At 39.8% G+C, this 12854-nt stretch overlaps 2 protein-coding genes across 2 annotated transcripts; one reads left to right on the top strand and one right to left on the bottom strand.

The window, feature by feature from the left end:
- On the top strand, positions 1 to 2947 carry LOC104919349 (mucin-3A). The gene is made up of 9 exons (XM_027278876.1): positions 1 to 609; positions 821 to 945; positions 1092 to 1156; positions 1249 to 1448; positions 1602 to 1767; positions 1874 to 2041; positions 2146 to 2216; positions 2332 to 2417; positions 2833 to 2947. Exons 1-9 carry the CDS (start codon positions 84 to 86, stop codon positions 2842 to 2844), a joined length of 1419 nt encoding a protein of 472 aa, XP_027134677.1. The 5' UTR covers positions 1 to 83; the 3' UTR covers positions 2845 to 2947.
- Positions 2948 to 5459: 2512 nt separating this feature from the next.
- errfi1a (ERBB receptor feedback inhibitor 1a) lies at positions 5460 to 11849 on the bottom strand. The gene is made up of 4 exons (XM_010731351.3): positions 11625 to 11849; positions 8963 to 9168; positions 8742 to 8830; positions 5460 to 8483 (listed from the first exon to the last, which is right to left on the bottom strand). Exons 2-4 carry the CDS (start codon positions 9112 to 9114, stop codon positions 7408 to 7410), a joined length of 1317 nt encoding a protein of 438 aa, XP_010729653.2. The 5' UTR covers positions 9115 to 9168; positions 11625 to 11849; the 3' UTR covers positions 5460 to 7407.
- Between the last annotated feature and the right edge of the window lie 1005 nt (positions 11850 to 12854).

Here is a 12854-nt window from a genome sequence, read left to right as displayed (position 1 = left end):
TCACTGAAACATCTTCTGAACCAGAAACTGCAACAACGTCAACAAGTAGAAGCACAACTCATCATCCACCGACTAGTCAGGAAATGTCTTCAACAAGATCCTCATCGACTGAGGCACAATCTACATCTTCCACAACAGTAACACCAACAGGAACAGCTGAATCAACAGCCTCCACCTCAACACACTCAACAAATCCAGTAACAACAAGTGCGACCAGCGATCATTCCACAACAACTGTACAATCGTCGACAAATGCAGAAGTCTCACCAAGTTCACATTCTACAGTCTTTTCAACAACAAATGAAAAATCAAGTAGCACTTTACAATCTTTCATATCAACCTCAAAGGCTTTAACATCCACAGGAACTATCAGTACAAAGACCCTTACAACAGTCAGCCATTCAGCATCTACCATTATCCCCCTTTCAAATGCGACTGCCACGGTGACTACACCACCTACCACTCTTCAGTGTAGTGATAAGGACTGTCCTGGGTGTACTGGTACATGTGCTTTTAACATGACACTTGGACAATGTCACTGCCATTGTCAAGACTTTGTTTTTGGCGATATCTGTGTTTTGGGAGAGAATGACACCACTGCTCATATTGGTGAGTATATTCACCCCAAATGTATATTTTTATATGATTCTTTTTGTTGATTTTTGTAATGAAAGATATGTCATAAGCTTTTAGCAGTTTATTCATTTTCATTGTGTTTGCTTTTGGCATTGATATTCCTTAGCACTGAATGTAAAATATTATTGCAGTGTATTTAATGTTATTGTAAATTTAATGTAAGGATATGTAATTTTTTTTGCAGACACTGGAGCAATTCCAACTCGAAAAGCAAATTTTACTTTGGAAATCAACATCACCTTTCATGCGTATTTTAATCATTTAAACTCACAACAGTCAATTGAATTCATCAAGAAATTGGAACAACAGGTATATTATTTTTCTTCTTATTACATTGGATTACCCAGTATATATATATATATATATATATATATATATATATATTTATATATTTGTGTGTGGATTTATTGTCATGCTTACCATACCCTTATAACATCTGTTTTGTCATGTTCTAGCTCATACCTTTATGCAAAGAAGCAGATCCACAAAATTATAAAAACCTACAAATCGTCAAGTTGTCGTAGGTTTTCATTACATTTTTCTCATACATTTAAATTACTTTAAATACAAGCTTCTTTCTTTTGTTAATATTTTTCTCTTTTTCTACTGTAGAAAGGGAAGTGTTGTTGCAGAGACCGTGGCAGAGTATGGCTATGCAAACAATGATACTGAAATCCAGTTTGTCAACAATCAGCTTGATGGGGTGTTAACTAATATCTTGAATGACACAAGTAACCTCAATAAGATTTCCCAGGCCTTTAATGCAAATGTGGTGTTAAATACACTTACCTTCCAGCCACCTGAGATTAAAAGTAAGTGTAGTCTGTCAGCTCTAAACATACATATTTGAATTATCACTGCTTTGTACAGTCACTATTTCTTTTTTCAATATTTGTCAGAATTTCTATATTTGTATTATGGTACTTGTTCAAAATAACAAATACATTTGTTTTTATATAAATCAGATATTTCAGACCTGAAGCCTTTTGTTAACTGCTCCCACTTTGCTAATTACACTGCTGAAATTGGCAATGGTCAATGGCAGTGTGTTGGACCTTGCAAAACAAATCCTGATTACTGTCATCAACATGGTGAATGTTTCAATAACATTTACAAAGGGGCCACCTGTAGGTAAGGCAAAATCTGTTTTTATTCTCTATGCAAGAAGCCTTAATGTGTCCAATGTGTTTGCTTGTATTATTAATTTTATTAATTGATTAATTACCCCTCAACCCAGATGCTTTGAGTCCAGCCTGGAGCAGTATTATGGCCCACAGTGTGACCTCTTCCGTTGGGGTTCAGGTTTCTACGGAGCACTGTTTGGATCATTGGCAGGAGCACTCCTGCTCTTGATTATCATTGTCACTGTGATTGTCGTCTTCAAAAAGAGACACACCGGTGTTTGGTGGGTTATGATGCTCAAAATGCATGTTTCTTGTTGCCTGAAATCATAAAGTAACAAACACTGTCATGTGTAACTAATAAAACTGTCTTCTTCTTTTTTTTTAGGAAAAGAAGCAATTCCTATAACAGAAGACTGTCTGCTTTTGATGAAGATTTTTTTGATTTCTCTGATATAGGTTTGTCCTGCTCTGTTTTTCATAATCCCTATCTATTTTTAAATGTCCAGTTTACAATTCTTAAGCAAAGGACAACATTTCCAGTTTCAATATTATCATAATTCTTTTCCCCCAGGTGGTCACAACTTGGGACTTGCAGGCGCTTCAGGCACATCAGGGGGTTTTAGGCCACGTCTACAAAATGTTAACACCCAATTGCAGGTATTCTTGTTTTCTGTTCTGGTATTATATATAGTACCTATGAAAGTTTTCTGAAATACAAGGGCAGATGAGATTATAGTTAAAGTGTTGATATTAGGGTGGCATGGTGGGGCAGTGGTTAGCACTGTCACCTCACAGCAAGAAGGTTCTTGGTTCTAACCAAGAAGGAGTTTGCATGTTCTCCCTGTCTCTCCTTGGGTTCACTGTGTCCTCCGGCTTCCTCCCACAGTCCAAAGACATGCAAGTTAGACGGTGACTTTATCCGAAGGTGTGAATGTGAACATGGTTGTTTGTCTCGATTTGTCCAGGGTGTAGCTTCCTCTCGCCGAATGCCAGCCGCCCTGATAAAGATAAATGGTTGAAGGAAATTGATGGATGTTGATATTAATAGATTATTCTCTTTTTGTATTTCCAGGGCACAACATAATGTCCAGAGGTTTTGAACATCAACCCTAGATGAAGGCTACTAGGAATTTTTTATTATAAATACAATGTTTTCCATGTTTGAAATAAAGAAAATTACAGTTCAGTATGAGCAATGAATAATTATTTATTTATTATTAATAATAAAAAATGTCAATAATTTGATGTTATAATATTTATGATTTTATTCATATTGTAATACGTAATTTAGCATGTAATAATTGTGATTTAATTTGTAATTTTTCCTGTGTCCTCATAAAGTTAGCATGTCAGTTCAGACTCCAGTGTTGTTAATCCACACCACACTACAGAAGACTACGTTATGCTACACATGCTACTTCTCTCTAATATGTGCTGTGATATTCAACACAGTAACACCTTATAATTCTTCAATTGTATGCACTGTGTTAATGAAGTGGGTGAGTGAGGTTTTTTTTTTTTAATTAGCTTCTGTATTTGAACTGGCAACTTGTCCAGGGTGTACCCCGGATGGATGGTTGGATGGTTTGTGTATCCATTAGTGTGAAGTCCCTCACAATCAGTACAATACACTGTCACTAGATGGCGTACATGCACTAATTTTAATTACATTTACCTCACAATGTGTGAAGAAAAAGGCACAGAGACTGAATAAGAGTGATCTGTAAATGCTTTATTGTTTAATCAACCTTATCTGTGACCATCTCTGTCCTGTTGTGGTGTGTACTGTAATACTCTAATAGAAGGTCTTTTGTTTCTGTGAATCATACTAGTTGTGATACTGGCATTGGTGAGATCTCTTTTAAACTGTACCTCAAAATGCTTGTGCACAGACCTACTACTTGTCCATGACTTGTCCAAAATATAAATTTCATCTGAACCACTGAAGGCTTTTTGTATCCACTTGTGACCGACTAACACTTTTGACCAATGTCTTTACCTCCACTTGATGAACTATATTTTCTTTACAAGTGCTCTGACCTGAGTAAAATTTAACCAGCAGCACTTCAGTCTAAGTTAAATATTTACAACTCTTTCCACCACTCACAGCAAATGATAAGAATTTTTTTTTTTGAAAATGAGATGGAATCCAGAAAAACCTCACTTAAACCACGCAAATTCTGCTTCTCTTGCCTCTTATAAATATGACAGATAGCAGAATTTTCTTGTTTTAATCCAAAGTATATTTATATAATATTAGCAAACATTAATTTTTTAGGAATTTTACCAAGAATAACAACTTTAAATTCACTGTTAAGAATATTTTACTTCACCATTTATGCCAAGATAGACATTATTTCTCACATTTTGTCTACACATATGTATGTTTTATTTGGTGCCAATTAACCTGGAAGATTGTGTTCCAGGACAAAGTATATACAACCTCAAGTGGAGAGTAAGCTACTCTGATTCAAAAGTGTTCAACTGAATGCATTTAATCCATATATTATTTTGTGTTGTATAAGAGTATAAGGTGCTCAATTTTAATTTCTGGACCTGTGTGTTAGATCCATCACTACAAATATACAACTCTAAATTGTTTTATTATTACTCACCACATCTCTTTGCTCTCCCTAACTTTATTGCAGAATTTGATGTCATTTTTTTGATCAGTTTCTTTTTTCAGTGTACATCTATGCAGCACTACAGACATGTTAAGAGCCAGAAACCGAAAATAAATTCTGCTGTCTTTCACTCAACCAACTGCAGGCAGGCTGCATAGAGATATTATTGAGGCAGTAATAATTACTGTAAAAATGCCTGAACTAACCCAGGCCAAAACCTAATGGTAAATTAAATTTAAGATTCAGTTTGTGTTGGAAAAATCCCTAGCAGAAAAGAGGACAGAAACAGTTTGGTACACAAAGTGTCCAAAGAATTGTAATGATCCCTTTTGACGAAGTTTCACAAGTCAAGTCATGTGTCGTAAAAATTGTGAAAGTGGAGTCTAAGTCATGTATCTGACTTCTTCCATGCCTTTTATTGCTACAGCAGTGCAATAATGTGTTTTTTAGAAGCTAATCTAAAAACCAAACACCTTGTTAATTCATTTGGCACTCGATCTTTCTCGCCCCCAAACAAACAGATTTAAAATAAGGAGCCAGTCTTTAGTTGCTATAGTCACCACCCATGCTGTCGCCTAGACGCTCACGTAAAAGTGAATCAGGTGAAAGGGTTTGCAGGTGGCCTAGTTAGCTCAAACTGCTGCCTGCTGCAGGTTTTGGTGGATATTGTAACTGCAGCCGATTTGCAGATTATTTAGCCATTATTTCACCTCTAATGCTCTAATGTGCCCTAATGGTTCACTGCGGTTTCGGCTCCATGCCTAACAGGGTTGACTCAATTCAAGCATAAAACACTTGCAACATTGTCAGGTGCTTAAAAAAAACCTGTGGGCGCAAAGCTGGCTGACACGGAGCATCTATGCAGTCATTGGAGGAGGAGACCGTGTTATAACCAGGAAGAGAAAGGCAATATACTGTACACCTGTCAATCGACCATTGTAAGTCACTCTTCCCTCTCTGGATAGAGGCCAGTCACAATAAGGCAGAGCATGAGGGCGTGTGGGTGATAAAACAGGCCAAACAGCTGAGTTGAGAGTTTAGGCTTGACAGATTCAAGAATGAAAATGAAGCAGGCTCATAAATAAGTCATTTTATTTTGCTTTCTTTTTAAAGACTGTATACTTATCAACTATTCATAACAACAAATGGAATTGTTAAATACTGTACACAGCATACTGTACTCTCCCAGTGCATGTCTTCACCACAGCAGAGAAGTTATTTCTTGATAAACTAGTCTTCATTCAGTTTTATTATTTCTAATAAGACATATGAATACCTTAAGATTAAATAGTATCAGTATATGATGTAAACATTTTTTTTCAGACATTGAAGTCAAAAGCAACATTGTGTTGGCAAGGTTTTGTGAGCTGAAGGGAGAGAAAAAGTTAATTTCAATGACCGTTTGACCTTAGCAGTTATCTGTTTCCCAAAATGAACACCGTGTTCGATACCAAGGGTTACTTCAATACATGTGCTACATTTACTATATCATCCTGACGCTTCTTGAATAATCTACAACAATAAAATTCATATATTTTCTTGGCTGCCAGCAGCCAAAGTCTCTCAGACCACACCCACTGCAATCATGTAAGGCAGGAATGCATGAGCAGAACAGGAAAGTCTGTGTCAGGCAGGTAAACTCTGCACTGTCTTTGTAATGCTTCTGTATTAACAGGTTAGCCTAACATCTGTGATCTAAGATCTGCGTGATCTAAAATCTCTATTTAAGGATATCCGGTTAAAATTGACTTTGTGTTACTCCTAACTAAGGTGTAACTGAATTAGAACATTGTCAGGTCACAAATGGAGCTGGTTACCTAATTTTTTTATGGATTATAATTTCAGATTTTGCCTTTATTGGTTGGGAATATGTGAAATATAGGATAAATATCAAAGGGAGGTAGTACTTGAGGCAAATTAGTTCCAAGCAATAACTCACAGCTTGATCAAAAATAAGCTTCTCCAACTGTTTGATGGAATATCAGTAAGAATAGCATACATTCACTTAATGTTCAACAGGTCAGATTTCTGTGCAACAAAACAGACCTGGACACTGAAAGAAAGCAATCAAATGTGTGCACTTTTTAGAGGGCTGTACTCAAAAAGCAGGCGCTGCAAAATACGTAACAAGTATGGTTGACAATTTGCTACCAATTGTCTAAAGTAATTTTATCACCAGAACACTTTTCCAACTGCTGTTCACATGCACGTATGCACAAACACGTCCACGCACATACATACATACACACAGACGCACTCCACAACAGACAACTACACCATAAAAGCTGCACTAGACATTCCAATGGAAACATGCATAGCTACCAGTAATTTACCCACTTCTCAGTACATAATGTACCACGACAACGTGCCATGTGGGAAACACAAATTTACACAGATATAGTGGCCTGAGTAAGACTGAAAACTTCATCAAGGCAGGGAAACCATATCAGTGTTGATATATAAAAGCAAACAGAATGGAGATTTGTGTGCTAGCATCCTTCATTTTTGTTAAATTAATTGGCCTTGTGTTTAGACTTCATATATATATTTAGTGATACATGATTACATTACTGACCTTTTGTCCCTTGTGAGATACAAAAGCAGCATCATAGTCTCTCACAAAACATCCTCAACCTTCCAGACACAGAAAACACTGAGCACATGAGGTTCAAGGCCCGCTTGTACCTTCTGACTGTACCACGTCGTCAGCAAAAACAGCACAATATTGAATGTGATGAAATAAAAATCATATCAAAAATAAGCTCTACAATGTTGAATTTTGCCCACAATCTATAGTCAGAGATATTTTTTTTTACATAAAGGTATCTCAGTTGTGTTATTCCAACATTACCAGTAACTGAATACAGTGCGAACATACCCTGTGTGTTCAGAATACATAAGGGGTTAAAAACAACAACTGTAAAAGCAGCAGTTTGAGGGTTGTTAGCATTTCGTTTCACCATTTTTTCAAGTGGTTTTTGCTCATGTACAGTAAAGTCCTCTGCTACTTTCACTAAAACTATTCAAACTAAATGTGCTTTCCTCCCGGTGTGGCAGTCCCAATCTGAGTCTGATACATTTGTATTGCGAGCTGCAGGGCTGTCCATGACCCGAAGAAATTTCTCTACACAAGGGGAGTCCACGAAAGCAGGCCGCTGAGGCAGAAGATAGTAATGAGTGGTGCTGGCCTTCTCGCCATTCTCCATGACAGGAAGGATGCAGGGAGAAACCTCGCTGTTCTGTCTCTGTAAACCCCGACTTACATAGTTAGGATCTGGTGCGAAGCTTTGGGTTGGGGGCATAACACCATTAATGTATGTTGGGAGGCTCTTGGGGCTAGGGGTGCGAGAGCTGCCTGTAGACAAAGGTTCCCTTGGAGGCACCTTGGGTGGTTTGTCATCATCGCTGTAAGCCCCTGACGAGACCTCTGCTGACCAGCGGCGGTAGTCTCCTGTCCTGATTGCTCGTGGAGGGATCGGTGGTGGCACCTCAGGTTTATCCATACTGTGGGTGTGGCGTTTGTGGCATGTTAGGCGCAGCAGAGAAGGTTTGTTAAAGGATCCAGCTGGGCCAGAGTGCGAGCGCCGCAGCCTCCTCTGAGATTTCTCTTGCTGTCTCTGACAGACCACTGGCTCAGGTGGTTCCTGACGTGGCTGCTCATATTGTTCCCGCACTTCCTGTGGAGGATGTGCCTGATGCTGGACTGGACCGTCATAGTAAGCATAGTTAATCTGCCCACAGTCCCTGAAGCTCCTCCGATTTGGGACTCCGCATCGAAAAGGAGACGATTTGGGACAGTGATCAGACACCAGGCAGCAGCTGTCGTCTGAGCTCGTGAAAAATTCTACCTCATTATCCATAGCCTGCTCAGGGGAGATGTCTGTTTGTGGAGGGATGGGGGGTAGAGGCTTGGAGCATCTGCCTGGTGTCTGTGGTGGACTGCTGCACTCATACACCGAGAGCCTCTTGAATGAGGGGACCACCTGGTCATCGTCAGCAGGACTTGGGGTGGATGGTTCAGCACTGCAGGACAGGGAGAGATGAGAGGGTCTGGATTTCTTTGGGGGCAATTTCTGTGAGCTGGGACTGTGTTTATGTCCTGTCAGAAAGGAAGAAATAAAAATATCATTAATGGCACTGCATTAAATGATTAGGGTTGCTCAACGACAATCAACATTTACGACTACAACTTTATTGAATCCTGTAAAAAGGGAAACGATAGCTTTGTCTATATTTCTGGAAAACCGCTTACTATATCCAGTATGTAACGGATGATTTAAAAGGCACAACACATGAATCGCAGTATTTCTGTATTTCAGAAGACCTTCACTGTCCAGATGATAGATCATGCACTTACTTTCATAGCTTAGAGACGGTGGAGGTGGCCCCTTTTGCTGGGCACGAGAGCTGTGATCTGTGTGTGCGGTGTCCATACTGAAGTAGAAGCTGTTAAAAAATAAATAAATGAATAAGCTGCACAACATTTCATCATAATGTACAAGAAATGTCAGATTGACCTAAACTATAAAAACAGATCATCCCCTAATGGACTGTTAGTCTTGGCATCTCAACACTCACTTGTCCAGCTCATGGCGATAGTTCCAAGAGGGTTTGGATCCAGCCATGCTGTGACAGTAGCTGCCCCTCAGGAAGGGGTTTTCTATGGGAAAAGAGATCTCCTGGGCAGTCAGGCCCACTGTGGACATGCTCCAGGCACACTCGGGTCGCATCAAAGCCAGGAAACACTCAGATCGCCCGGCTGGCTGCCCCTTCTTCTAGTGTACCTGTAACACAGCCAAGACACAGCCATGAATGACAGTGGAAGGAGGTTGAAAGCAAAAGCAGATGAAGAGAAACAGAATATGTGGTAGCACATTGAAAAATACTCTCTAAAAGCAGAGCCAACATCCACGAGTGAAGCCAAAGAAGAAAGAAAATCCTGATATGAGAATAGAGAGCAAATTACACGGATCTTCACCTTATTGCTGCCCACCAAGACAAATATTTAGATATGGCTTGTGCATGTGATTTGTTTCCCTCTAAGAAGACAAGACAACCATCTTCTATGACAGAGGAATGAGAAAAGCTCAGCTGACAAGACTTCAGGACACTTGTGTCCCAACACACTCTGTCGCTCACTCACTCTTATTGTATTTTGGCGTGAAAGCAGTAGATAGACCAACATAACAGTCCATAACTAAGATCTTGTTGTCAAAAGTTGCTACAATAATAATTTGGTTTGTTTCTGAAGTCTATTTTATCCAACTGCTGGCCTAGGGTGTGGAAACATTGCTTATATGACATGTAATTATCTTCTCTTACCTAATTGCAAAGGTTTTGAGTTCTTGATAAACAACAACAGTCAGGACAACAAGTGTTTAAGTTTTACATTTTCAGCAGGTGTTTCAATACTCACTGAATGATCTTTACGTTTCACCTGCCAGTGTCTACAGTATATAAGCCTAAATCCAACATAGCAGTCTTAGGTCTGAACTCATTAATCAACCTTCAGACTTCTGTTTCTATAGACTGTGCCTCCACTCTTGCAGTTTACAGTTTATTTTAAAACTTGACTCTGCTGTGCTCCGGTGCTGCAATCTCACTTGTCCTGAACAGCAGAGGAAGGGGCTCCTCCTGTTACCAGAGATATACCTGATGTTGCAAGAACTCCTTAAGTCGAATGACCTGAATGTTCATGTCAAGTATGTGTCAGGGCTGAGTAAACAATGTATACAATATTCAGGAGGGGTAGAAAGCCTGCAGCATATTGATATTTCAGGGGGTCAGCCATTCACTGGAAGCAACATCTGATACTCTGCCTCACACTGGATTAACCTGTCCAGTATGTCACAATCTCTTGTGAAATTAGTTCAGAAAGTAGCTAAAGGTTCGATCAAAGTATGTGACGCCTTTGTTTTGTTTTCAAGCAAATGGGTAACTATACACCATGTCTGAGCTCACTGTGACACCAGCTTCTGGTGTCTTAACAATTAATACTATTTTTTCAGGTTGCTGGAAAACAGGTGCATCCATAGCCCTGGTGGTCATCTCTCCTGGAGGCCACAAATGAGATGCGTGCACACCCAGAGACACGCTGTCTTCCTTATAATGTAGGAGTGATGACTGAGATGAACACAGGCCCCTCGTTCCAGGTCTCCTGTGAGCCATATTTATGTGCTGCCCTGACAGCTGGTGAGAAACAAAGCTCTAAAACAACAGGAAGCCTGGGGCATCAGCCTGAGCCAAACTGCCCAACAAGGCATGCAATCCCCCTGCCCAGGGCCGTCGATTCGGTTCAGCGGGGATGGGAAGCAACATGATCCTCGATAATGAACCCCCAGGGGCTTGTGCTTCCTCTTGCAACAGGTGCAAAGACAGTTCATCCTGGCAGTTAACCATAGGAGCACTTACAGGCAACAGGATCAAACAAATGATGTGTAGTCATGCACAGCATTAACCTGCTTATGGAGGAATTCTTTAAGTCACCTAATTCAGATACTTTTACCAGACAATATGAGTGTCAAGATAACACAGAGCCCCGTGGGTGCTGGAAAGGAGGAAGTCTGTATGTAAAACATCAGCAGATAGCTTTGCCTTTGATTCAGGATTGTAGTAGTCATACACAGACCTTGAAAGGAGTTCACACCCCACTCATGACACCCCTGCAGCGGTTTCCGAGCAACCATACCCGCTCTACCTGTGCGGCAAGCAAACAGCGCGCACACCCCCTCACTTTAATAATAATGGTTAAAAGCCCTCTAGCAGGCAGGTGACTCACACCACAACACACAAGTCAGCTATCTGGCAAAGGCAGGTAATGATGATATAAAATGATTTGTTATGTCCCTTTTGTTTTAGATGAAAAAATACAAATAGATATTACAGATTAAAATATTTAAATCAGGTTATTATTATTATTATTATTATTATTATTATTATTATTATAGGTTTTGCAAAGTTGTGTAAGGGATTAAAAATATATATCTTTATCATGAAAGATACACTTATAGACTTGGTAAAAGTTGCTAAATGTATTCCCAATTTACAGTTTTCAGTTAAATGATTGTCTCTATCCGTCAGATAATAAAAAAAAACACAAGATATAAAGCATAAATAATAATCGCAAAAGGACGTGAAGTTGCATCAATCAGCTGTGTCTGCCGTGCTGGCACCAACATACAAAACAATAGTCAGACATGAGTTCTTACAGTAGCCTACACAAGACATTTTCTCAACTCACCTAAATCACTTTGCAGTTCTCCTCCGCTTGATTTGACTCCTAGACTTCTTCTTTGGTCAAATATAGCTCCTCTGTTTTTTTTTTTTCCTTTTCTTTGTGGGAGGGAGGTGTTTTGTGATTTGAGTCTGTAATCTTCAGATTTCTATTGCATCAGGAACAGGACGCCAGCGTAATTGCTGACGCTCCGGCTATAATGTGACACTTTTAGATAAGTGTTGTAGTGAGCAAAGTCTTATAAGCTCCACCACACGAGAGGAGCGCTGGCTCCGCCTTGCACACTTGCTCTTAAAGGCGCAGCCTTCATTTTCTCTCTCTCTCTCTTTCTGCAAGTGTACGTGCTGCAGGACGAGACAGAGCTCATATGGATTGCAGAATCACCCCCTGAACATACACACTCGCAGGGACACACAGGGCTAATTTAAGCTTATGTTAACTGGATGTGATCAAAGTCTGCAGTGCCTCCGCTTTTAAGCAGAGCAGGTGTGAACACAAGGATACAATAGCTGTTCCCATGGGGATGGAGGATATGCGTTATTACAGTAAACACCTCAGCAATTAAATTAGACGCGCAGCTGCTCTGTGAAGAGATTACAGCAAAGAGATTGACTGATACAGTGCAGTGATGTTTGTCCACAGCATGATCTGATATTTTTTAGCCATTGTGTGGCCTTTAAAATCTCCTGTGTGGTTTCATGCATACATGCTGCAGTCAAAAGTAGACTGCACATAGATCTGCAAGGAGACAGAGGCAGTAACAGGGATGGCTCCAGGGTAGATAACACAGACAGCAGGCAAAGAAAGACTCTTATCTGCACAGTATTCTGCCTCCAAATAAATGCAGCCCAGATTGTTCAGCTGCTCACTTGTCAGATCACCCTGGGCATTTTCTTTTAGCTGGACCTGTTCTTTGTTCTACCTGACATACAGTAATGTCCACCCAAATACTGTGTCATTAAAAAAAACAAAAAACTACTCTATACATAGATTTTATTTCTTTGTTTCAGTTTAAAGCAATCCCTCACACCCTTTATTTCCAGTCACCTAGCCTATTTAAGTGGTGCCACCTAACCGACCCAGGCTAAACAAACCCAACACTGACATGCACACTAACCAAACACAGCGATACAATGGCTACAAACAACTTGTGTGTTAAATCAATAGTGGCAAAAAAGCAGAGGTGTGTGTGTGAGTGTGGAGAGAGAACAGAGTGTTCTTGTGCTTGCGTTTGTA

Source organism: Larimichthys crocea, chromosome VI (assembly GCF_000972845.2).
Source record: "Larimichthys crocea isolate SSNF chromosome VI, L_crocea_2.0, whole genome shotgun sequence".
NCBI lineage: Eukaryota > Metazoa > Chordata > Actinopteri > Sciaenidae > Larimichthys > Larimichthys crocea.
The sequence above is the reverse complement of the archived record's forward strand: the minus strand, read 5'-3'. Positions and strand labels throughout refer to the sequence as shown.